The sequence below is a fragment of the Papio anubis genome, chromosome 18 (assembly GCF_008728515.1).
Source record: "Papio anubis isolate 15944 chromosome 18, Panubis1.0, whole genome shotgun sequence".
Taxonomy (NCBI): Eukaryota; Metazoa; Chordata; class Mammalia; order Primates; family Cercopithecidae; genus Papio; species Papio anubis.
The window spans coordinates 45,084,223-45,110,055 of record NC_044993.1 but is presented as its reverse complement, the minus strand read 5'-3'; the positions used below and the strand labels follow the sequence as shown (position 1 = coordinate 45,110,055).

At 50.8% G+C, this 25,833-nt stretch overlaps 2 protein-coding genes across 4 annotated transcripts in view; both read left to right on the top strand.

Annotated features, from left to right (window-relative positions):
• The window catches only part of ITGAX (integrin subunit alpha X), a 35,596-nt gene extending 29,429 nt beyond the window's left edge, over positions 1–6,167 (top strand). The window contains exons 31-32 of the transcript XR_002519203.2: positions 4,711–4,773; positions 5,941–6,167. The gene's annotated coding sequence lies outside the window, so the exon portion shown is untranslated. The remainder of the gene's footprint in view (positions 1–4,710; positions 4,774–5,940) is intronic.
• A 1,630-nt stretch (positions 6,168–7,797) lies between these two features.
• Positions 7,798–25,833, top strand: part of ITGAD (integrin subunit alpha D) — a 36,590-nt gene continuing 18,554 nt past the window's right edge. For 2 of the 3 annotated variants that reach the window (XR_004179801.1, XM_031658282.1), the window contains exons 1-14: positions 7,798–7,906; positions 8,739–8,844; positions 11,845–11,948; positions 12,075–12,145; positions 12,265–12,379; positions 15,974–16,104; positions 17,404–17,549; positions 21,776–21,929; positions 22,027–22,177; positions 22,695–22,768; positions 24,016–24,145; positions 24,449–24,591; positions 24,772–24,912; positions 25,001–25,213. Coding sequence is in view for 2 of the 3 variants with exons in the window: in XM_031658282.1 (XP_031514142.1) it covers positions 7,876–7,906; positions 8,739–8,844; positions 11,845–11,948; positions 12,075–12,145; positions 12,265–12,379; positions 15,974–16,104; positions 17,404–17,549; positions 21,776–21,929; positions 22,027–22,177; positions 22,695–22,768; positions 24,016–24,145; positions 24,449–24,591; positions 24,772–24,912; positions 25,001–25,213 (1,710 nt within the window). In the remaining variant the exon portion in view is untranslated. The remainder of the gene's footprint in view (positions 7,907–8,738; positions 8,845–11,844; positions 11,949–12,074; positions 12,146–12,264; positions 12,380–15,973; positions 16,105–17,403; positions 17,550–21,775; positions 21,930–22,026; positions 22,178–22,694; positions 22,769–24,015; positions 24,146–24,448; positions 24,592–24,771; positions 24,913–25,000; positions 25,214–25,833) is intronic. The other variant, XM_031658283.1, reaches the window with a different exon arrangement.

The following is a 25,833-nucleotide window of genomic DNA, read 5'->3' as shown; positions in this document are numbered from 1 at the left end:
GGGACCCGGGCTGTGTGGATATTTCAATTAGAAAAACAGAAGGGAGGCGGTTGAGTGATTTGAAGGGAAGGTGGAAAGTGGCCCTTTACCTCCAGCCAAAAATCTCTCTCCTGTACATCAGCAGAGGGTCCAAAATCCCTGTGGATTTTGTAGCTTTTGAGTCCCCAGGACGACTATTATGCAGTTTCCCCAGATAGGGAGTCAGATGATGAGACTTTGTAAGAATTCAGCCCTAGTGGCTGGGCATAGTGGCTCATGCCTGTAATCCCAGCACTTTGGGAGGCCGAGGCAGGAGGATTGTGCTCAGAAATTTGAGACCACCCTGGGCAACATATTGAAATCTTGTCTCTACAAAAGAATTTAAAAATTACCCAGGCATGGTGGCATGTGCCTGTAGTCCCAGCTACTTTGTAGGTTGAAGCAGGAGGATCACTTGAGCCTGGGAGGTTGAGGATACAGTGAGCTGTGATTGGACCACCGCACTCCAGCCCGGGAAACAGAGCAAGATCGTGTCTCAAACAAAAAAAAAAAAAAAAAAAAAAAAAAAAAATGACCCTAGAGTGGTGTTTCTCAAAATGTGTTCCACGAACCACTGGTGGTCAGTGACGGTCTTCTAAGTGATAGGTTTTAGATAAAAAGAGCAAGAAACCCATACATTTCAAACATTTGAAACTGGTGATTTGCACAGAAATAGTGTTGCAGCCTTAATAATTGTGTGGCACATGGACTCCAGGGACTCCAGTGGGCTCTTGTCTAAGTTCAGGCAACAAGTTGTTGTTTTCTATTTTATTTTATTATTATTATTTTTTGAGACAGTCTCACTCTGTCGCCCAGGCTGGAGTGCAGTGGTACGATCTCGGCTCACTGCAACTTCTGTCTCCCGGGTTCAAGTGATCCCCCTGCCTCAGCCTCCCAAGTAGCTGGGAGTACAGGGGTGCACCACCATGCCCATTTTTATTTATTTATTTATTCTTGAGACAAAGTCTCGCTCTGTCACCCAGGCTGGAGTATAGTGGCATGATCTTGGCTCACTGCAACCTCCGCCTCCCAGGTTCAAGTTCAAGCGATTCTCCTGCCTCAGCCTCTGGAATAGCTGGGATTACAGACATGCACCACCACGCCCAGCTGATTTTTGTATTTTCAATAGAGATGAGTTTCACCATGTTGGCCAGGCTGGTCTCGAACTCCTGATCTCATGATCTGCCCGCCTCGGCCTCTGAAAGTTCTGGGATTAGAGGTGGGAGCCACTGCACTTGGCCGATGAGATGTTATTTTCTGATCTTCTTCCTTTGTATGTTATTGTGTACATTTATTACGTTTGCATTTTCAGGGTTGGCTATTGTGTTGCATTAGCATAAAGACACTCCCAGTGGTGCCATGACAGTTTACAAATGCCATTGTAACACACCATAGCAACGGTCAGCAAGTTACCTCGTATGGTTCTGGAAACTCCCCACTCTTTTTTCAGAAAGTTCTGAATAGCCCGCCCCTTAATTTGCATGTAATTAAAAGTCAGTATAAGTACAGTTAGCCAGCAGCCCACTGGCTGCTACTGTGGGCTCACTGCCTGTGGGTCATCCTGCTCTGCAAGGAACAGCCACCTTGCTGCCACTGCTGCTTCAATAAACATGCTTTCTTCCACCACAGGCTCACTCTTCAGTCCTTTCCTGAGTAAAGCTAAGAACCTTCCCTGGCTAAGCCCCAATTTTGGAGCTTGCCTGCCCTGCATCAGTAGGATGGGCTAACTACTTATGGTGCACTCAGGCTAAAGAGGCTGATGCTCGCAGGGCGGTATTCACAGAGCACACGGCAGTTCACAGGATGCTTCTCACCCTTGACTCACTGCTTAAGAAAGGAGAGAAAATGGTGAACAAGATCAAATCATGGCCATTGCCTATTCATCTTTTCAGTGTTGTATGGAGAAATAGGCAAGTAGGAGATTGCTTTTCACGTTAGTGTCAAAGAGAAAGATCGTTACTTAGAACTTAAAATTTAATTGTGATAAAATATACATAACATAAAATTTACCATCTTAACCATTTTTAAGTGTAGCCAATCTCAAGAGCTCTTTCTGTCTTGTAAAACTGAAACCCTATACCCATTAAACAACTCCCAATTCTGCTCTCTCCCTAACTCCTGGCAACCACAATTCTTTCTATCTCTGTGAATCTGACTGCTTTGGCATGTCATAGAAATAGACTCATACAGTGTTTGTCTTTTTGCGATGGGCATATTTAGCTTAGCATAATGTCCTTAAGGTTCACCCAGGTGGTAGCATGTGTCAGAATTCCCCTCCTTTTGAAGGCTGAATAATATTCCATTGTGTGTATACCGCATTTTGTTTATCCATTTGCCCATCAATGGGCATTTGGGTTGCTTTTTTTGGCTCTTGTGAATGATGCACTGTGAACATGGGTGCACAAATATCTCTTCAAGACCATGCTTTCAATTCTCTTGGGTATACACCCAGAAGTGGAATTGATAAATCACATGGTAATTTTTTTTTGAGACAGAATCTTGCTCTGTTGCCAGGCTGGAGTGCAGTGGCACAATCAGAGCTCACTGCAGCCTTGATTTTCTGGGCTCAAGTGATCCTCTTGCTTCAGCCTTCCGAGCTTCTGGGACTAAAGGTGTGTGCCACCATGCCTGGCTAATTTTTAAAAGATTTTGCCAAGCATGGTGGCTCATGCTTGTAATCCTAGCACTTTGGGAGGTTGAGGCAGGTGGATCACCTGAGGTCAGGAGTTTGAGACCAGCCTTGCCAACATGGTGAAATCCCGTCTGTACTAAAAATACAAAAATTAACTGGGCATGGTGGCATGTGCCTGTAGTTTCAGCTACAGGCAGAAGAATTGCTGGAACCCAGGTGGCAGAGGCTGCAGTGAGCCAAGATTGCACCACTGCACTCCAGCCTGAGTGACAGAGTGAGACTCTGTCTCAAAAAAAAAAAAAAAAAAATTGTAGGCCGGGCGCGGTGGCTCAAGCCTGTAATCCCAGCACTTTGGGAGGCTGAGACGGGCGGATCACGAGGTCAGGAGATCGAGACCATCCTGGCTAACCCGATGAAACCCCGTCTCCACTAAAAAATACGAAAAATTAGCCGGGCAAGGTGGCGGGCGCCTGTAGTCCCAGCTACTGTGGAGGCTGAGGCAGGAGAATGGCGTGAATCCGGGAGGCGGAGCTTGCAGTGAGCTGAGATCCGGCCACTGCACTCCAGCCGGGGCGTCAGAGCGAGACTCCGTCTCAAAAAAAAAAAAAAATTGTAGAGATAGTGTCTCGCTGTGTTGCCCAGGCTGGTCTTGAACTCCTGCCCTAAAGTGATCCTCCTGCTTCTGCCTCCCCAAGTGCTGGGATTACAGGCATGAGCCACCATGCCCGGCCTAGCTAAATTGTCTTTAATGTTGCATGTCTGCAAAACGCACATCTATAAAGCCAGAAAAAAGTTGAGCATCCAACTTTTTATGACTTAACTCATGACCTGGCAATTTTTGCAGCAAGGAACATGGGCTGGTGGTTTTAGGACAACTGAGTGAAAAGAAAGAAATACATGAACTAGATTGGATGCCTAGTGCCTGCTGGTCGTGAGTGTTTTCTGCTGGCCCCTGTTCATCTGTGCCTGTTAGCCCACCCATGGGTGTGTGGGGCAAAGTAGCCAAACTGATTCTCAAGAGAGGCATACATACAGAATCCAAGTTAGTCATGATTTCGTTTCTAGCCTGAGTGAATGTGTACATTTTATAAACTTTATCAGCTCAGAGGGAAAAAGCTGTCTCCGCACAACATGGTTTATACAAACCTGTCAGGAATTCAGCATGACGAAGAAATGCACAAAACAAGTGTGAACAGATAAGTAAAAGGATCTACTGAAAATCTGCAGGATAGTATATAGTGTGACATGACCAAGAATTTGAAGTCAACGTCTGTATTTGTGCCCTCTGGACAAGGGTTTTATACCTGATGATATAAAAATTAATTCTGGGTCGGGCGTGGTGGCTCATGCCTGTAATCCCAGCACTTTGGGAGGCTGAGGAGGGTGAATCACCTGACATCAGGAGTTGCAGACCAACCTATATCAACTAATAATACAAAAAAAATTAGCCAGACGTGGGTGGCATGCACCTGTAATCCCAGCTACTCAGGAGGCTGAGGCAAGAGAACTGCTTGAACCTGGAGGTTGCAGTGAGCTGAGATTGCACCACTGCACTCCAGCCTGGGTGACAGAGTGAGACGCCATCTCAAAAATAATAATAATAATAATAATTTCGAGGCCAGATGCAGTGGCTGCAGGTGTGGTGGTTCATACCTGTAATTCCAGTACTTTGGGAGGCCGGAGGATTGCTTGAACCCAAGAATTCGAGATCAGCCTGAGCAACATAGTGAGACTCCATCTGTAGAAAACAAACAAACAAACAACAACAAAAAACCAGAGGTGGGAGGATCACTTGAGGCCAGGAGTTCGAGGCCGCAGTGAGCTATGGTCATGTCACTGCCCTCTAGCTTGGGCAACAGTGCGAGACTCTGTCTCGTAACAACAACAACAACAAAAATTAATTCTACTTTAACTGTCAGTTTCATGATATCTTTCCATCAAGAAAAACCTTTTCTATCTGATGAACTATTGGCTAGGTTTTCTTTTTCTCTGCTTTAGACTAATTCATTTAATTACTTTCATTTGCAGACTCTACCCTTCTTATCAACTTTGTATTTTAGATGTGTCTATTGGCAGCCTGGCTTCCCTCAGCGATCATTGTGATGATGAAAGTAGATGAAGAGGTAAAATTCAATGCAAATATTCCAGGGTATCTAATCCATACCCCAAACGGAAAAGGGGAGAATTGGAAGCAGGCAACTTGAATACATTACTATGGATGTATTTTTCTCATGCAGGGGGGAAAAAGTGATTTGGAGAGAGAGAATTATGAATGCATGTGAAGAATAAAGCCAAATTTCCCGGGAGGAGGGGAAGACCAGGAGAAACACAACGAAATCCTGGCTGTGGCCTCTAAGGCATGGGGACATGGAGTTGTGCTCTCCAGCAGACACAGTTCATTCTGGAGAAAGGCTGCAAAAATATTCTCCTTCACACTGATTTGAAAACAATTACATAAATTTGTTGTTTTCTTATTTATCTAAGTGTAACTTTTAAAAACATACTGAGAGAAGACGGGCACGGTGTCTCACTCTTGTAATCCAGTACTTTGGGAGGTCAAGGCAGGTGGATCACGTATGGTCAGGAGTTCGAGACCAGCCTGGCCAATATGGTAAAACCCCGTCTCTATTAAAAATACAAAAATTAGCTGGGCGTGGTGGTGTGTGCCTGTAATCCCAGCTACTCCACAGACTGAGACAGGAGAATCGCTTGAACCCGGGAGGCGGAGGTTGCAGTGAAACGAGATTGCGCTACTGCTCTCCAGCCTGGGTGATAGAGCAGGACTCCATCTCAAAATAAAAATTAATTAATTAATTAAAAATTTACTGAGAGCTGGTGGTCCTTTTAAGGGTGGAGCTGCCATCAAGTCCCCGGAGGATGCACTGAATTTGGGGGCATCACCTTTAGCTGCTGTGGACTCCGAGCCTTGGCAGCTCCCGCTCCAGGCCTGGGAGGAAGATGATTTCCTGGCAGCGTGCGGTGATTGTGAGCATTTGACTATCTTACTGCAGTTTTCCCTTATCACTGCTCTCCAAAAATGAGTGGAAAACAAAAAATTTTGCTGAGACAAGCGATAATATGAGTTAGGCAAAGTTGGAGAATTTTACAGTTGCTGATATCAGCAAATTGTGAGTTTCAAACACTGCTTACAGAAGGAAGCCCAAAATTAAAGGGGATATAGAAACGTGTAAAAGATGAGATGCAGTGCAAAGATAGAGAAAATGAATAGATCTTTAAATTTTTGAATTATGAAGAATCATCAACAAATTATTTTGTGGTTCCAAATACAGGGAGAAGTTCACAGATCCACAGAACTGATGACGGGGTACTGCTGGCTACAAACCCCTCAGCACAAGAGGGAGAAAGTTGCTGCTCCACTTTGCCTTGGCAGTCTTTGTAAGGCAGTAGATAAGTCAGTCTCGAAGTTAGCAATCGCATCCCTCGGCCTGGTTTCCCGCAAGGGCATCATTAATGCATCACAATTAATTTATTCTGTCCATTAAATGTCAGCTCTCAAGTAAATTGATGTAAAATTTTTTACAGAAAACCGTTTTGTATTATTTGCACTTGATGTTTAGTTACATTTTAAATATTTTGTTTGTCTCATTTTGTTTTGTTTTTGAGACAGAGTCTTGCTCTGTCACCCAGGCTGGAGTGCAATGGCGCAATCTCGTCTCACTGCAACCTCCACCTCCTGGGTTCAAGCGATTCTCCTGCCTCAGCCTCCCGAGTAGCTGGGATTACAGGTGCACCACCGCGCCCAGCTAATTTTTGTATTTTTAGTAGAGACAGGATTTCACCATATTGGCCAGAGCTGGTCTCAAACTCCTGACCTCAGATGATCCATCCACCTCGGCCTCCCAAAGTGCTGGGATTACAGGTGTGAGCCACCGTGCCTGGCCTATTCCTAGCCTTTTATATATAGAACTTTTTTTTTTTCACATTTTAAAAGAACATTTATGTTTAATCATGGAATATTTCAAACATACAGAAAATCACAGAAAATAAATAACAATCACTCATTTATCTTCTCCCCAACTCCATGTATAAATGTTAAAATACTATGTCAAATGCTAAATTTAACACATGCTAAAGGCTCCTGGCTGGATGTGGTGGCTCACACCTGTAATCCCAGTACTTTGGGAGGAGGAGTGAGGAGGACTGCTTGAGTCCAAGAGCTCAAGATCAGCATGGGCAACATAGTGAGATCTCATCTCTACAAAAAACAAAAAAAGCTAGCTGGGCATGGTGGTGTGCATCTGTAATCCCATGACTGGGAGGCTGAGGTGGGAGAATTGCTTGAGTCTGGGAATTTGAGGCTGCAGTGAGCCCTGATCATGCCACCGCATTCCAGCGTGGGCGACATAGCAAAACTTGTCAAAAAAAAAAAAAAAAGTTTCCTCTCTGCCCCACCGTAGGCGACCACTCTTCTGGTCTCCATCTTCGTAGATGAATTTTGCCCATTCTCTAACTCGTATATGAAAGGAACCAGACATTAGGCATTCTGTTGTCTGGTTTCTTTCACTTAAGATAAAATTGAGTTAACCTGTGTTGTTGTACAGAACTGTAGTTTGTTTTTGTTATTTATTTATTTGTTGTAAAGACAGGGTCTGGCTGTGTTGCCCAGGCTGGTCTCGAACTGTTGGACTCAAGCAATCCACCTGCCTTGGCCTCACCAAAGCTCTGGGACCACAGGCATGAGCGGCGGCCTCTGGTCTGTAGTTTGATCTTGTTTTTTGCTGAGTAGTAGCCCATGGCATGACCTTGTTATTTTGGGTGTCCATTCTCCTCTGGATGGGTTCTGCTTTGTGAAACCACACCCTGGCCTAGCTCCCCTTCTCCCTGCTTCTCTCCAGCTCACATCCACACGCCGAGGCCTCCACCGCTGTTCTGCTTCCTGCCCTTCCACTCCTGTGGGACGTCAGAGAGCTATGGGGCTCCCTGGATACCAACTGGCTCCTGAGGCCTGGAGGCAGGTGGTCTTCTGGGAGAAGGAAGTCCCTTGCAGGTGGTGGAGGGGGACAGGATGAGGGTTTTTCCCCAGGGTGTCGTTGGCCCCTGCCCCCACTTCTGTTCCTTAACTAACCAGGGCCCTCCTACCCACTGTGCCCCTCCTCCTGCCACGTGGAGGCCCTGAATCATTATTTCAACTAACCCCTGGGAGGGTGAGCACCTTCTGTGCTGTGTCCCCAACCTTTCACTTCCCCTCGACGCGCTGCTCAGGGATGACCTTCGGCACCGTGCTTCTTCTGAGTGGTGAGTGGGGCCAGGGGGCTGGGGAGAAGCTTGGAGGGATTCTGAGGGGACTCCATCTGGGAGGGCAGGCTGGGGGCTGGTGGAAGGCTCCCACCACTCTCATGAGTAGCTGAGGCAGGGGAGTGCTTCATGTGTGAGTGGCCCAGAGTTGGGAGAGTGTGACCTGAACGAAGAGGGGCTCAGGGGCTGTGCTCACGTGGCGACTAAGCTACCTCTTCAGCTGGCTATGTTGTCCCAGGCTTCCCCGCTCCCGCTGATGGGGTCCCTGGTGTGGGCGAGAGAGGTCTCCCCAGCCTCCCCCGGGAATGGAAGGCCACAGAAGCCACCAGAGAGGGGGAAAGGTTGGACATCATCTCCCTGGGCCTGTTTGCCCCAAGTCCTGACTGCACGTAGGGAAGAGTCCCCCTGCTGAAAACTGCATCAGAGCCACATTCACGTGCCATCAAAAATCAGGCTTGGCCAGGTGCGCTGGCTCGTGCCTATAATCCCAGCACTTTGGGAGGCACTTTGGGAGGGAGATGGGCAGATCCCCTGAGGTCAGGAGTTTGTGACCAGCCTGGCCAACATGGTGAAACCCCGTCTTTACCAAAAATACGAAAATTAGCGGGGCATGGCGGCATGCACTTGTAATCCCAGCTACTTGGGAAGCTGAAGCAGGAGAATCGCTTGAACCCAGGATGGAGGTTGCAGTGAGCCGAGATTGTGCCACTGCACTCCAGCCTGGGCAACAGAGCGAGACTCCATCTCAAAAAAAAAAAAGAGGCTGGGAGGTCCGAGGGATTGGGGCTTCTTTAACTCTCACTCCCTCCCACCCCCACCAAATATTCCTCAGTCCTGGCTTCTTTTCATGGATTCAACCTGGATGTGGAGGAGCCCACCATCTTCCAGGAGGATGCAGGCGGCTTTGGGCAGAGCGTGGTGCAGTTTGGTGGATCTCGGTAGGCCGCACTCACCCTCCTTCCCCAACCTCCACTGCATCATGTCCTGTGGATGGGTACACACGGGTTACCCCAGGGAGGCGTCCTGGAGGAAGGGCAGCAGGGGTAAGACGTCTTTCCTTGGCTCCTTGGAGGCCCTGATACCAGCATGTATTATTCTCAATCCCAAGAAGGGCCACAAAACTCTAGACAAGACCCCACCTTATCTCAGGAGGGAGGCCTTGAACCTGCCTTCCAGGCAGGGCCCACTTCTTGGGGGCCAGTGCAGTCACACAGGGCCCACACTCATTAAGTTTGGAGTTTAATGTTCTGCCCTTAACCTCTTGAAATTCCTGATGATTTTTATTTTTATTTTTACTCCAGTTCTGTTGCCCAAGCTGGAGTGCAGTGGTGCAATCACAGCTTACTGTAGCCTCAAACTCCCGGGCAAAGTGATCCTCTCACCTCAGCCTCCTGAATAGCTGGGACCACAGGTGCATGCCATCATGCCTGTTTTTTGTTTTGTTTTGTTTTGCCTTTTATAGAGACAGAGTCTTGCTGTGTTGTCCAGACTGGCTGAACTCCTGGGCTCAAGCAGTCCTCCTGCCTTGGCCTCCCAAAGTGCTGGGATTACAGGTGTGAGCCACTCTGCCTTGCCAATTCTTGATTTTATCTGTGCATTTGTGTTTTGTAAGTAAAGAATGATGGCAGGGCTGGGCACCATGACTCACGCCTATAATCCCAACATTTTGGGAGGCCGAGGCAGGCACATCATCTGAGGTCAGGAGTTTGAGACCAATTGGGCCAACACAGCAAAACCCCGTCTCTACTAAAAATGCAAAAAAAAAAAAAAAAAAAAAAAAATTAGCTGGGCATGGTGGCAGGCACCTGTAATCCCAGATACTTAGGAGGCTGAGACAGGAGAATCGCTTGAACCTGGGAGGTGGAGGTTGCAGTGAGCCGAGATCGTGCCACTGCACTCCAGTCTGGGTGACAGAGTGAGACTCCGCCAAAATAAAAAAAAAGAATTATGGGAGAAGAGAGACGCACTGGGGGTTTGGAGCCTTAGCACAGCAGCAGCCCCACCTGCCACCACCTCCTAGGGAAGGGGTATCAGCTGCTGGCTCCCCCACCCACATGGGAGCAATGACCACTGTCACCTTCCACCCCTGGCATGAGCTGAGTAAAGTCAGTTAGGTGCGCTCACCTGGGAGTACCCTGAGGGAGTGGGACACTGCATAGCAAATAAAAAAACCCCAGGAGAGGTTGAGGGAGAGAGCAGAAGAAAGGTAAGAGCCCCTCAAGCCCAAGAGACCCCACATGTTTCTTTCGAATTGGGACCCACAAATGATGAGCCTGCCCCCGCTTCCAGGAGCTCACATTCTCCTGCCCCAGAGAGTTCCAGTCACAGTGTGACACAGGCGTCACCAAGGTCTGGGGGGCGCAGACAGGGAGACAGCAGACCCAGGGGGGCTCCATGGAGGAAGTGGTGCTGGCAGTGAGCCCCAGTGGACAGGAAGGCTCAGTTGGTCACAAGGAGCTGTGAGAGGTCACCCAGCTCCAGCCGCACATCCCTCTCCCTTCCTCATGTGACCGGCAGTCTGGGGGGATGGAAGCAAGTGCCAGGCACCAGGGTTTTGTTTTTATTTATTGCGAAATGTGGCCAACTGAAGTGCACGAATCCGAAAGACCCAATTTGATGAGAGATACACATGTTTGTGCCTGGGTGAGCCCCACCTAGGTCAGCTGCTCCTGTGTAAAATCCCACAGGCACAGGGCTGCCATGGACCCCTTCTCATTACCCAACAAACCCAGAGAACCAGTGGTCAGACTTCTGTCACCATCAGTTTTTTAGGCCACATTTTAAAAAAAGAATACATTGGCTGAGTGTGGTGGCTCATGCCTATAATCCTAGCACTTTGGGAGGCTGAGGTGGGTGGATCACCTAAGGTCAAGAGTTCAACACCAGCCTGACCAATATGGTGAAACCCCGTCTCTACTGAAAAATACAAAAATTAGCCTGGTGTGATGCCTGTAATCCCAGTTAGCTGGGTGACTGAAACAGGAGATTCGCTTGAACCTGGAAGGTGGAGGTTGCAATGAGCCGAGATCACGCCATTGTACTCCAGCCTGGGCGACAGAGTGAAACTCCGTCTCAAAAAACATGTGGGTTGATGGGCTACACTAAAGGTTTGCTCATCGTTTGTATCAGCAGGTTCCAAACTGCTGCCTCTCTAGCCAATGCTCAGATTTTCATCACAAAGCCTTAGGCATCCCCTGAATCATGACGCACAGGGATTGTAGCTTTCTGTAAAGGAGCGGCACCTGGAAGGAGCCCTCACATGGCCATTTAATGAAACCTTGCTTGGCGCATTAACATACACCAATATTTGTCTGTTTTTCTCACCGGGGTGAGGAGATTGTGGGTAGTGAGAAAACATTTCCAAAATTAAAAAACTTTCCCACTCAGGGATTTTTGCAAATAAACCATGGACTCTACATAACTCTAGATATAGTTATGGATCCTAGTACACTGCTTTACCAATCGGAATTGCTTATATAATATTTAAACTGGTCCAGTGAATTACAGAATCAACTATTTGTTTTGAAAGCACATGTCTTCAGGAAATCGTTCCAATTAACTTGAGATGATCTTATTTCTTGGGTGATTCAAAATAATGGCAACTCAGAAACGCAATGTACTTACCCATGATTGGGAAATGCCATTTTGGTCTTTAAATAGTTTTCTTTTTGGGGGAATGTTAAAAAAAAATGTCTAAACATAAATACACACATACGTACGTATGCACACTCAAAACCAAATAAACCCCAGCGTGACCCCTGGGCATCTGTGGGTTATACTCGGGCCCTGATTTCTGAATATTCTGCCAAATGGCAAATGCCAGGAGATTTCCCTCACGAAGTCTCACTTCCCCGTGGAGGGACACTTCCTCGCCCCCAGTGCCTGCTGCTCCCACCACTGCTGTGGCTACAGTGACATGGCCACGGTTGTGTCTCCAGACTCGTGGTGGCAGCACCCCTGGAGGTGGTGGCGGCCAACCAGACGGGACGGCTGTATGACTGCACAGCTGCCACCGGCGTGTGCCAGCCCATCCCGCTGCACAGTGAGTGACCACCTGGGAATCGGGCCCCTCAACCCTCCTGGGGTGCCCCCGCTTAGCTTCCGGTCCAGACCCTCCCCGCAAATAAGTGTGTGCTGTGAGTGAGACCCCACGTGTCTGCCCTCGCAGTCCACCCCGAGGCCGTGAACATGTCCTTGGGCCTGACCCTAGCAGCCTCCACCAATCGCTCCTGGCTTCTGGTGAGTGAGTGCTTTGGGCCACGGTGGCGGGGAGGGGGGTTGTAGGGGAGGAGGCTGGGGCTGGGGGTGAAGGAGGAGGGGGTGCTAGGGGCTCCTGGCTCACAGGTTCCTGCCTCCAGGCCTGTGGCCCGACCCTGCACAGAGTCTGTGGGGAGAACTCGTACTCAAAGGGTTCCTGCCTCCTGCTGGGCTCGCACTGGGAGATCATCCAGACAGTCCCCGACGCCCTGCCAGGTAGGTTCCCGGCAGGCCACGGTTCCCTGTGGAGCACATGCTGGCACTGAGGGTGAGCAGGCATGAGGCCTGTGTTTGGGCTCATGTGCCCTCTCTGGAGGGCCAAGTGTGGCTAGGACAGAAGCCAGGAGGGGAGGGCGGCTCAGGCAGGAGCCCTGCTGCTCCAGGGTAGAAGTTCTTTGTAGGGTTTTTCTTTACAATTTTTTTCTTTATAAGACAGGGTCCCCGCCGGGCACGGTGGCTTAGGCCTGTAATCCCAGCACTTTATGAGGCTGAGGTGGGAGGATCACCTGAGGTCAGCAGTTCGAGACCAACCTGGCCAATGTGGTGAAACCCCTCTACTAAAAATACAAAAAAAAAAAAAAAAAGTCGGATGTGGTGTGCACCTGTAATCCCAGCCATTCGGGAGACTGAGGCAGGAGAATCACTTGAACCCAGGAGGCGGAGGTTGCAGTGAGCCAAGATTGTGCCATTGCACTCCAGCCTGGGTGACAAGAGCAAAACTCCATCTCAAAAAAACAAAAAACAGAGTCTCTGTCAGGCTGCATGCACCACCACACCCTGTTAATTTTTTTGAGACAGAGTCTTGCTATGTCACCCAGGCTGGAGTGCAGTGGTGCAATCATAGCTCACTGCAGCCTCGAACTCCTGGGCTCAAGTGATCCTCCTCCCTTAGCCTACCGAGTAGTTGGGACTGCAGGTACATATGCATCACACCTGGCTAATTTTAAAACATTGTGTTTTTGTAGAGATGGGAGTCTTGCTATGTTGCCCAGGCTGATCTTGAACTCCTAGGCTCAAATAATCCTCTGCCACAGACTCTCAAAGTGTTGGGATGACAGGCATGAGTCCTCATGCCCGGTTTGAGGAGTGAAAGTTCTAATGGGGGCAGAGAGAAAGTTCTGATTCAGACCAGAGAGGCCATGACCATAGGCATGCTGGGCCTTTAGACAAAGGTGGAGCAGCAGCAGAAACATTCCCAGAGCAAATGGTGAGGGTGGAGTGTATGGAGGGGACTGAGGGAAGGGGGAAGGGACATCCAGAGCTTTTGGGGGGGATCGTGCCCAGCCTGAGATGTCTGTGAAGCCAGGTTAGGGAGGTGGCACTTAAAAACAAGGGGTAAATGTCTTCTCACAGCCGTCTCTGGAACTCATGAGGTGGGGTGCCTGATGCAAATGGGACTGGAGCATAAACCTGGTGCAGGCAAGGAGGGTGTGGGTCCAAGTGGAAGGGACCAGGGTCCACTGAACATCACCTGTGTGCCAGGCAGTGCTGAGTACCTGGTAGGAATCACCTTATTGCATCTTCACAACATCCTGGGTGGTGGGCAGGCCCGTTCCCATTTTACAGATGAGAAAACCAAGGTTCAGATAGCTAAGTTCCCATCAATAGAAAGAGGCAGAGCCCAGAGCTTGAGCCATCCTTGCCTGATTGGTGGGGTCATTTTTCAAAAGGATATGTCCAGGCTTCTGCTAGTGGAAGCCCAGGGGATACAATAAAAAGACCAAGAAAACAGAAGAGACATTGTGAGAGGATTTGCCACAGACCTGGCTTGAGAGAGGATGAGAGGGTGGTTTCTTGATGGAGCTGAAAAAACAAGCACCAGTGTAAGACATTGGCTGCCCAGATGTGGGCAAAAAAGGGGAGCTCCTGGGGAATCCGCAACCTGCCCCATGGATATCAAGATTTGCTGGTGATTGAAGAAGCAGGAAGGGAAGTGACCTTCTGTTTCTCCCCAGCACCCTTGAAGCACCAAGTGGTTGAGCAGGTGGGGTGGGGGAGAGGAAAGAGGAAAAGGCATTTTTTTCTGCAGTGGTGGGCGCGGGGCAGAAACCACAGCCCTGCGGTGTGGGCCTCACACCTTAGTGCTCTGATGGCCTGATCTCCCACCGCCCTGTGGGCAGCACAGGATGTGGCTGCTGGTGGAGATACCAACTGGGCCCTGAACACAGGCCACACCCCCCATGAGCCTGGGGACAGCATGAAAATTCTTGTTTGTTTATGTGCATATGATGTGTCCTCACGATTGCAGAGCGAACTCTACAGACTCTGAGGTCACTTGGGAATGTTCCTTTTTTTTTTTTTTTTTTTTTTTTTTTGTGACAGAGTCTTACTCTGTCCCCTAGGCTGGAGTGCAATGGCACAATCTCGGCTCACTGCAGCCTCTGCCTCCCGGGTTCAAGTGATTCTCCTGCCTCAGCCTCCCAAATAGCTAGGATTACAGGCACCCGCCACCATGCCTGGCTAATTTTTTTGTATTTTTAGTAGAGATGGGGTTTCACCATGTTGGCCAGGCTGGTTTCGAACTCCTGGCCTCAAGTAATCCACCCACCTCAGCGTCCCAGAGTGCTAGGATTACAGGTGTGAGCCACCACGCCCAACTGGGAATGTTCTTGGGTGCCGCTTCCATGGGAGCGTGAAGGGTGGACGCAATGCAATCATAACAGAGGCCCAAGGCCAGCACAGGGGTGCTTGTCTGTCATCCCAGCGGTTTGGGAGGCCGAGGTGGGTGGATCATTAGAGCCCAGGAGTTTGAGATCAGCCTGGGCAACATGATGAAACTCCGTCTCTACAAAAATATACAAAAATTAGCCAGGCAAGGCGGTGCACGCCTGTAGTACCAGCTACTCAGGAGGCTGAGGTGGGAGAATTGCCTGAGCCTGGGGAGGTCGAGGCTGCACTGACCTGTGATCACACCACTATACTCCAGCCTGGGTGACAGTGAGACTCTGCCTCAAAAAAACAAAAAATGAAAAAACCAGAGGCCTCAGCCAATGCCTGGGGGGCTCAGAGTGCAGCTGGCCCTTCAGACACTGAACCAGTCATTGGTAAAGGCTACCTCCAGGTGCAGGAGGTGTCCCCGTGGGCAAGAGCTCCCCTCTGCCTAGCATGATTCCTGGGAAGGGACTCAGCTCAGAGCCAACTCCACATAGCTGGAAATGAGGACCTCTGATCTGACCGGGGATTAGGGCTGGGTCTGGGGTGGATCCCTGCCCCACCCGCACAGCAGCCCTACAGGCATATCCTACAGGCCTCGAAGGTGCCTGGCACATGGTGAGAATTGTGCCAGTGGTTGACCCTGGCGGAGGGCCAGGACTTGTCTCCAGCATCCATGTGTGTGTTGCTTTATCCTTGCAGTAATCCCACATGGCAGCCACTGCTATTACCTTCATTTTACAGAAAGGGACACTGAAGTCCAGAGAAGTTAAGTAATGTGCCTGAATTCACCAATTAGCACATGGCTGAGCTGGGGTTTAGCCCAGGCACACTGGCTCCAGAACACGCACCCTGAACCACTTTGCTAGACATTCACCCGTGATGCTTGTGGCACCCCTAGCATCTGTATTTGATGAATATTTGTTGATTAAATGAATGAGGAGCCCACCTGGGCCCTGGGTTCTCATCTCCCTCTTTCCAGGCCATGTGGGAGGGAGGGAGCAGGGGGCTGGGGTGGCAGATTGGGGTCTCCTCCAAGGAGGGGTCGGAAACCAGGTGGGGATGCCAAGAACAGCTCCCAGGTTCTGTTGAGCAGGAGCTGCAGGACAGGGCTGGGCCCCCACAGTGCGTCTCCAATTCCTCCCCATTCCCCCACAGAGTGTCCACATCAAGAGATGGACATCGTCTTCCTGATCGATGGCTCTGGAAGCATTAAACAAAATGACTTTAACCGGATGAAGGGCTTTGTCCAAGCTGTCATGGACCAGTTTGCGGGCACTGACACCCTGGTGAAGACTGGGCACCTGGGGCTGGGGGTTGGGGGACGGGGGAGGCTGGCCTGGGAGAGGCATCCTGGGAGGGGGTGGGGGCAGGCCAGTGGAGCCGTATGCCATGGGGCTGGAGTGGAGGATGAAGCTATGGTCCCAGCGCAGGCCCAACTTGAGCCCTGACCTAGGAGGTGACACCCCTTGGCATTTAATATATATCCAAAAGCTATAGGAAATACAATGTTTCTGCTGTTTAAAAACATTGAAAGTGTTTAAAAAATAATTTTGCTATGAAATTTGACTGACTATAACTCAGTCAACTGATTGATGATTTATTGTATTTTCTATGTAACTAATGATATATTTTTATTATTTTATTTTCCAATAACTAGTGTCTGTGTATGTGCAAAACCCCCCAATTTGTTGTTTTTTAAACAGGGTCTTGCTCTGTCATCCAGGCTGCAGTGTGGGGGCGCAATCATCGCTCACTGCAGGCTTGATCTCCTAGGCTCAAGTGATCCTCTTGCCTCAGCCTCCTGAGTAGTTGGGACTACAGGTCCATGCCACCATGCCTGGCTAATTTGTTAAAATTTTTATTAGTAGAGATGGGGTCTTGCTATATTGCCCAACCTGGTCTCCAACTCCTGGCTCAAATAGTCCTCCCACCTTGGTCTCTCAAAGTGCTGGGATTACAGGCATGAGTCACTACGCCCAGCCACAAATACTTGAGAATCAAGGAAATACACAAATTGATTTAATGTGTGATAAATTTTTTTATAAGCTAAGGGTAGCAAATATTGTGGTTGGCAAGGTTATTTTTAGTAAACTGTGAAGGGAACATCATTTGGTTTAGATTTTCCAGTTTATATTTTGTATTTTTGGGCCAATGAATTTTCTTCTCTGGGTTTCAGTATATTATTTGTAGGGCCTCAAAACACATGGGAAATGGTTTGTAAATCCAAAATAATTCCAAAATAAAGTTTATTAAAACTAAAAACAATATGGCTTGGTGTGGTGGCTCACACCTGTAATCCCAGCACTTTGGGAGGCTGAGGTGGGAGGATTGCTTGAGGCCAGGAGTTCGAGACCGGCCTGGGCAATATAGTGAGACCTTGTCTCTACCAAAACAAAACCAAACCAAAACAAAACAAAAAACAAAGCCAGGCATAGTGGCGTGTGCCTGTAGTTCCAGCTACTTGGGAGGCTGAGGCAGGAGGATCACTTGAGGCCAGGAGCTTGAGAGACCTGTCTCTACAAAAAATTAAAATAAACAATAGAAACAGGCACTGAACCCTGGGCCCTCCCCGCTGGCCTTTGCAGTTCGCACTGATGCAGTACTCAAACTTCCCGAAGATCCACTTCACCTTCACCCAATTCCGGACCAGCCGGAGCCAGCAGAGCCTGGTGGATCCCATCGTCCAACTGAAAGGCCTGACATTCACAGCCTCGGGCATCCTGCAAGTGGTGTAAGCACTCCCAACCCCGGCCTGCCAATGTGGCTGCCACCCCCACTTCCTAACCCTGGGTCAGCACAGCTCTTCTCAGAGGCTGAGGGAGGCTCCGGGGAAAGGGGCTACCAAGGGGCATGTCAGGGCTGCAGGGAAAACCTCCCCCCGGGGTGCTCCTGGCTGCCTCACTGCCGGTCTCCCTAATATAGGACGAGGCTCCTCTGCAGCTGTGCCTCCCCTTTGCCTGGTTCTGCAGAGCCTGGATCCCAGAACCCCTCCCCACCCCACAGCAGCCAGAGGCCCGGGCTTTGGCTCAGACACATCAGGCTTCCATCCTGGCTCCCCACGAGCTACTCTGGGTGTAACCCTGGGAGTGATGGGCTCTAAGTCTCAGTGACTCTCAGATGAGGATAAGCTCACAGCTTAGGATTGAGATCATGCGTATGGGGTGCTCAGCTCGGGGCACACAGGAGGTGTCAGATAAATGCCTGAGGTTTTATCAGAGAATGGAGCAGTCAGGGACTCAGGAATTGTCACCCAAGGTCGTCCTGGTGCCTTTCTCCCTACTCACCTCCTCCCCTGCATCCCTCACCCCTGCGCAACCCCTGTGCTACTCAGGCACTCACCATGGGCCTGCCTTATGCACATGCGGTCTATGCTTAAAATGATGTAGGAGGTGGGGCCCCCGAGAAGGGCATGTGGTTCTTGTGGGAAGGAGCTGGGCTGAAGGTCGGGGATCCTTGGCTTCCTGCACACACCCCTGGGAGTGGCCATGGGGTGCTGCTAGAATTCGGCTTAAGCAAGAGATGCTCCTGCCAAACGCACCATCTTTACTTCTGGGAGGATCTTCTGCCTTGAACGGTGGCCCCCTGTGACTCAGCAACCCAGAGGAAGGCCTCCGTCTGTCCTGTAAGATTAAAGTAACACAGGAGTGTCCCCCTCCTGGAGTCTCCACCTCACCCCTCAAAGTTCTTCCAGTGGTGGGGCCTGGGAGAAAAAATGAATGAGGCAGAGGTGACCAAGTGGTTCTCACCAACTCCAGTGATGCTCTCAAGCCCAGAGTGCAGGGAGTTTCCCAGCAGCCTCTGCTCCCCAGAGCCAAGCCCATCTCAGGGCTGGACTCAGCCAAGGATTGGTCCTCCCTGCCGCCGGCCCTTCCCTTCCCTTCCCTTCCCTTCCCTTCTTCCCTTCCCTTCTTCCCTTCCCTTCCCTTCCCTTCCTCCCTTTCTCCTTCCCTCCTTTCTTTCTTCCCTCCTTTCTTTCTTCCCTTCCTCCCTTCTTCCCTTCCTCCTTTCCCTCCCTTCCCTCCTTCCTTCTCTCTCTCTCTCTCTCTCTCTCTTGTTTTTTTAGACAGAGTCTCACTCTGTCGCCCAGGCTGGAGTGCAATGGCACAATCTTGGATCACTGCAACCTCCATCTCCTGGGTTCAAGCGATTCTCCTGCCTCAGCTTCCCAAGTAGCTGGGATTACAAGTGCACACCACCATGCCCGGCTAATTTTTGTATTCCCAGTTCAAGCAATTCTCCTGCCTCAGCCTCTGAGCAGCTGGGACTATAGGCCTGCACCACCACGCCTGGCTAATGTTTGTATTTTTAGTAGAGATGGAGTTTCACCATATTGGCCAGGCTGGTCTCGAACTCCTGACCTCAAGTGATCTGCCCACCTTGGCCTCCCAAATGCTGGGATTACAGGTGTGAGCCACCACGCTAAGCCTCTTCCTTCTCTTCCTTCTTTTCTTCCCTTTCTTTCTTTTCTTCTTTTTTTAAAAAGAAGTTTTATTACAAAAAAAAAAAAAAAAAAAAGGCAAAACCCAAATGGCAATAACAGTAAGGAAACTTTTTAAAAAAGAAGTATTATATTACCCACAGTCCCTCTAGTCAACCACCCTACAGTATTTTAGTAACATCAAGGGATACTTGCAAGTGAATCAATAAATCTCAGCCGCATAGCACAATGCCACTTCCATCCCCATCTTTTTTTTTTTTTTTTTTTTGAGACGGAGTCTCACTCTGTCACCCAGGCTGGAGTGCAGTGGCCGGATCTCAGCTCACTGCAAGCTCCGCCTCCTGGGTTTACGCCATTCTCCTGCCTCAGCCTCCCGAGTAGCTGGGACTACAGGCGCCTGCCACCTCGCCCGGCTAAGTTTTTGTATTTTTAGTAGAGACGGGGTTTCACTGTGTTAGCCAGGATGGTCTCGATCTCCTGACCTCGTGATCCGCCCATCTCGGCCTCCCAAAGTGCTGGGATTACAGGCTTGAGCCACCGCGCCCGGCCCCATCCCCATCTTTATTCAGGCTTATTTTGTATGGTCACATTCAGGGCAGAAACTATTTTCATCCTGTTTGGGTTTTTTCCCCACCTCATCTAGGTCCACAATTTTTTGTTTTCCTTTTTTTTTTTTTTTTTTTTTTTTGAGATAGGTCTCACTCTGTTACCCAGGCTGGGGTGCAGTGGCACGATCATGGCTCACTGCAGCCTCCTCCTGACTCAACCTCCCGAGTTGGGATCACAAGTGCATGCCACCATATCTGGCTAATTTTAAAAAATATTTTTTGTAGAGATGGGGTCTTGCTATGTTGCCCGGGCTGGTCTTGAACTCTGGCCCTCGAGAGATCCTCCTGCCTCGGCCTCCCATACTGCTTTCCTTTGAAATGGCTGTGTCTACTAACAGGCTAGGTCATGACTGGCTAAACCCTTTCCCCAGTGTTGGATATTTGGGTTATTTCCAATATCATATTTGGCACCTGTGTGTATTTGCTCTGAGTTTATAGAGTTACATGAGCAGGCAGTTACTTTTTTTTTTTTTTTTTTTTGAGACAGAGTCTCACTGTCGCCCAGGCTGGAGTGCAATGGCGTGATCTCAGCTCACTGCAACCTCCGCCTCCCAGGTTCAAGCGATTCTCCTGCCTCAGACTCCTGAGTAGCTGGGACCACAGGCACGTGCCACAACACCCGGCTAAGTTTCGTATTTTTAGTAGAGATGGGGTTTCACCATGTTGGTCAGTCTGATCTCAAACTCCTGACCTCGTGATCCTCCCACCTTGGCCTCCCAAGGTGCTGGGATTACAGGTGTGGGCCACTGTGCCCGGCCGATAGGTACATGTTTAATTGTTTGTTACAGCTGTCATCTAATTAGTAGTCACCCACAGGCCATTCACTGTAAAAGCTTGACCTTGTTTAATCTTCGGGATAACCTGACACTACTTGTTTCAGTTATCTACTGTTGCCTAACAAACCATCCCCAAATTAAGTGGGTTAAACAACCCAGCACTAAGCTAGTGTCTGGTGCCTGGGGGGCATATGCTGGAAGGCAGGCTTGGTGGGGATGGCTGAGCCTCTTACTTCCGGTGGCCTTCTTCCATGTGACCACTCCATGGGTGCCTCCAATAGGGCAGCCAGACTTCTCTCATTGTGGCTCAGGGCTCCCAAAAGTGCAAAAGCAAAAGAAACCAAGGCTTCTGAGACCTATGATTGGCATGGTGTCACTTCCACCTGGGACTCAGCGAGGCCAGGTCCACTGTGGGAGGGAACCAGGTGTGGTTCACTGGGGGCCATCTTTAGAGACAGCTACAGCACAGTCATCCTCATCATACATGGAGAGAGGCAGAGGCCTGGAGAGGTTAAGTCCCATCCCCAAAGTGTGTCTGACTCCAAAGCCCCTGCTTTGAACCACACTTCCTCTGGGGAAGAGAGCTCAGCCTTGGATAGAATTTAGAAACAAAGAATGTGACTTCCTTTATTATTGATCTAATTATGGTTTGTGTGGCTTTCAAAAATGGCCAAATTAGCTGGGCACGGTGGCTCATGCCTGTAATCCCAGCACTTTGGGAGGCTGAGGCTGGTGGATCACTTGAGGTCAGGAGTTTGAGATCAGCCTGACCAACATGGTAAAACCTCATCTCTACTAAAAGTACAAAAATTAGCCGGTTATGGTGGTGGGCACCTGTAATCCCAGCTACTCAGGAGGCTGACGCAGGAGGATCGCTTGAACCTGGGAGGTGGAAGTTGCAGTGAACCGAGATCACGCCACTGCACTCCAGAGCCTGGGCATCAGAGTGAGACTCTGTCTCAAAAGAAAACCAAAGATGGCCAAATCAGTTCCTTAACATGCCTGATAGAATGTGAGGGTGCCAGGACTCCGCAGCCTCTCCAGATGAGAGCACGGCAAATGATGTCTTTCCAGTTGAGTCACATCTCAGTAGAGTCACATCTCAGTAGAGTCATCTTCCTTTCCTCCCTGACAGGACACAGCTATTTCATCATAAGAACGGGGCCCGCAAAAGTGCCAAGAAGATCCTCATTGTCATCACAGATGGGCAGAAATACAAAGACCCCCTGGAATACAGAGATGTCATCCCCCAGGCAGAGAAGGCTGGCATCATTCGCTACGCTATCGGGGTGCGCCTCTTCTTCACCCCTGCCCCAGGCTCAGCCTGCACCTCCTGCAGGTGCAGTGCTGCTGGGCTCCTCCTCCTCAGCTGCCTCTCTGCTGCAGGTGGGACGCGCTTTCCAGAAACCCACCGCCAGGCAGGAGCTGAACACCATCGGCTCAGCGCCTCCACAGGACCACGTGTTCAAGGTGGACAACTTTGCAGCCCTTAGCAGCATCCAGAAGCAGCTGCAGGAGAAGATCTATGCAGTTGAGGGTAAACGGGAGCAAGAGGGCTCCTGGGAGCCAAGGGGTCCCCACCCAATTGTCCCGCGCAGTCTTTTTTTTTTTTTTTCTTTTGAGATGGAGTCTCACTTTGTCCCCAGGCTGGAGTGCAGTGGCACGATCTTGGCTCACTGCAACCTCTACCTTCTGGGTTCAAGTGATTCTCCTGCCTCAGCCTCCCGAGTAGCTGGGATTACAGGCATGTGCCACCATGCCCAACTAATTTTTGTATTTTTAGTAGAGGTGGGGTTTTGCCGTGTTGGCCAGGCTGGTCTCGAACTCCTGACCTCAGGTCATTTGACAACCTTAGCATCTCAAAGTGCTGGGATTACAGGCATGAGCCACCACTCCTGGCCTGTCCCGCGCAGTCTTGATGGGCCATTCCTGTTCACAAATCACTCAAAATTGCTCTCCAGAACCCAAGCCTCAGATCATGTTCTCCTCCCTGTGTTCTGAGTCCTCATGTGTCTCACGGCTTCTAGGAACTTCACTGACTTGTTTCCCTACAGGAACCCAGTCCAGGGCAAGCAGCTCCTTCCAGCATGAGATGTCCCAAGAAGGCTTCAGCGCAGCCCTCACAATGGTGGGTAGAGTCTGCCCTCAATCCACAGCTCTTGGATATCAATTCTGTGCCCACCCTGGGCTGGAAGCCAGACATAAACAAGATCAGACCCCGTCCTCAATTTCACCCTCTCGCTGGGGAGAGGCCCCCACGCTGTATGTTAGGGGCCAGGAGCACAGCAGGGAAGAGGGTGGCCTGGGTTCCTGCTCTCAAGGATCACGTATTCTAGTGGAGGAGACAGTAAGCAAGAGCCTCTCAGACAGCACTGAGCATCAGGGTAGAGAGAGAGATGGCCAGAGGAGTCTCAGTAATGGAAAAGGCCAGCCCTGGACAAATCAGGGGAGACTGCTCTGGGCACGGGACAAAGCGAGTGCCAGGCGGATCTGGGTCCAGGTTCTCGGAGGGAGAGAGAGGGGCTTGCCAGAGCCCAGGGAGCCCAGGCAGCCTGGAAGGAGAGGGCTGGAGGCTGAGAAGGACCAGGTGGGATCAAAGATGTGGTTTCAAAGTACATGTGTGTTCAAAGGATCCAGATCGGGCCGGGCACTGTGGCTCACGTCTGTAATCCCAGCACTTTGGGAGGCTGAGACGGGCGGATCACTTGAGGTCAGGAGTTTGAGAACAGCCTGGGCAACATAGTGAGACCCTGTCTCTACAAAAAATTAAAAAATTAGCCAGGCATGGTGGCACGTGCCTGTGGTCTCAACTACTCAGGAGGGATTGCATGAGTTCAGGAGTTCAAGACCGCAGCGAGCTATGATTGTGCCACTGCATCACAGCCTGTGTGACAGAGCAACAGCCTGTTTCAAAAAAAAAAAAGGTGAAGTTGAAGTTGACTCTTCCAGGGAGGGGAAATGAGCTGAGTCCCAGAAAACGAGAAGGGGAGGGAGGTGTCCCGGCCAAAGGCTTGATGTGCTTTGGAACAGAGGAAGGCTCCATGGCTTTGATGGGGAAGGGTCCTAGGTGCCACCGGAAGGGCCTTGGCGATGGTTTTCCAGCAGGGGTGGCTGCACATTTGGGTTTGGGGAAGCCTGGCACTGGGGCAGTAGACAGAGGGGCAGCGGTGAGCACAGCAGGGGCAGACAGGGCGGTGAGTGAGAGGAGAGTGAGTTGGCGGGGCAGTGGCTGTGGGGACAGAGGCTGCTGGTGAGGGCTGGGAAGACAGAGAAGAAGGGCCTGGATGGCAAGTGATGCGGGCGGCAGTCGTGTCTCTGGGACATACTGTCTTCCTGCTCCAGTCTCTGCTCAGCCCTGGAATTCTTTCCTCCCAGGATGGCCTCGTCCTGGGGGCTGTGGGGAGCTTTAGCTGGTCTGGAGGTGCCTTCCTGTATTCCCCAAATATGAGCCCCACCTTCATCAATATGTCTCAGGAGAATGTGGACATGAGGGACTCTTACCTCGGTGAGAAACGGCCAGGGGTTGGGGACAGGTTGGAGATGCGCTGCCCAGGGTGGGGTCCAGGGTTCTGGGCAGGGGAGATGGGGGCTGTGCTGCCCAGGGTGGGGGTCCAGGGTTCTGGGGAGGGGAGAAGGGGGCTGCGCTGCCTGAGGTGGGGTCCAGGGTTCTGGGGAGGGGAGAAGGGGGCTGCGCTGCCTGGGGTGGGAGGCCTGAGGAGGGGAGAAGGGGGCTGTGTTGCCTGGGGTGGGGTCCAGGGTTCTGGGTCAGGGGAATGGGGGCCTTTGTGCTGAGACCTGGGCCCCTCAGGTTACTCCACTGAGCTAGCCCTATGGAAGGGGGTGCAGAGCCTGGTCCTGGGGGCCCCCCGCTACCAGCACACCGGGAAGGCTGCCATCTTCACCCAGGTGTCCGGGCAATGGAGGCTGAAGGCCGAAGTCATGGGGACGCAGGTTGGGTGTGACAGGAGCCAGAGGGGAAGATGAGGGTGGGGACCGTGGCTGGGGCTGGGGAGAGGATGGAGGGGCTTTGGGGGCCTTGGGGGAGGTCCTGGTACCTGGGGAGAGGTGGGACCTGCCCACAGGGCTGCCTCTGGCGGGGACAGGCAGCATGACCCAGGCTCTGCCCTCCAGATCGGCTCCTACTTCGGGGCCTCCCTCTGCTCCGTGGATGTGGACGGCGATGGCAGCACTGACCTGATCCTCATCGGGGCCCCCCATTACTACGAGCAGACCCGAGGGGGCCAGGTGTCCGTGTGTCCCTTGCCCAGGGGGGTGAGTGGCTGATGGGACCTGGGCTGAGTGGGGTCTGGTGTGGGTGGAGGGGTCGCCTGGGTCGGGGTCTGACACTGCTTGTGTTTAGCAGAGGGTGCAGTGGCAGTGTGAAGCTGTTCTCTGTGGGGAGCAGGGCCACCCCTGGGGCCGCTTTGGGGCAGCCCTGACAGTGTTGGGGGACGTGAATGGGGACAAGCTGTCGGACGTGGCCATTGGGGCCCCGGGAGAGCAGGAGAACCGGGGTGCTGTCTACCTGTTTCACGGAGCCTCAGAATCCAGCATCAGCCCCTCCCACAGCCAGGTGAGGCCCCTGTCTTCAGCCTCTTCCAGTCCCAGCTCTTTCCCATGTCCTGAGTTCACTGAACGCAGCCTCCTGTCTCTGTCACCATTCCCTTCCTTGTTTCAGTGGTTCATCAGCTAAGCACACGTCATCTCTCTTCTCTCTGTTCTGGAAAGCCTTCCATCTGTGTGGGCAGCTTAATGGTTAGGAGAGCAGGCTTTGAGGTCAGAGGTCAGTTCAAATCCCTGGCCTGGCCAGCCATCCTGAGCTGTGTGGCCTTAGGCAGGTGACTGACAGCCTTGGTCAGCCTTAGTTTCTTTCTATAAAATGCAGAAATGATAAAACCAACTCCTTGGTCTTCTTGTAGAAATAACAGTGAGAGTGCTAAGGCAATCACCACTGCACTCACTGAAGGTTCATGAGTGACCTGACCAGTGATGAATACACAAATATATTCTACGCCTATTATTATGCTCTTACTTCCTCACCAACCTTTACTCTCATGATGGGTCGGACCCAAAGAGCCCCCTTCTCTGTTTGGGGATCCCAAGGTCCTCACCCTGTTTGCTTTCTGTCTTTTTTTTTTTTTTTTTTTTTTTGAGACAGTCTCACTCTGTCGCCCAGGCTGGAGTGCAGTGGCG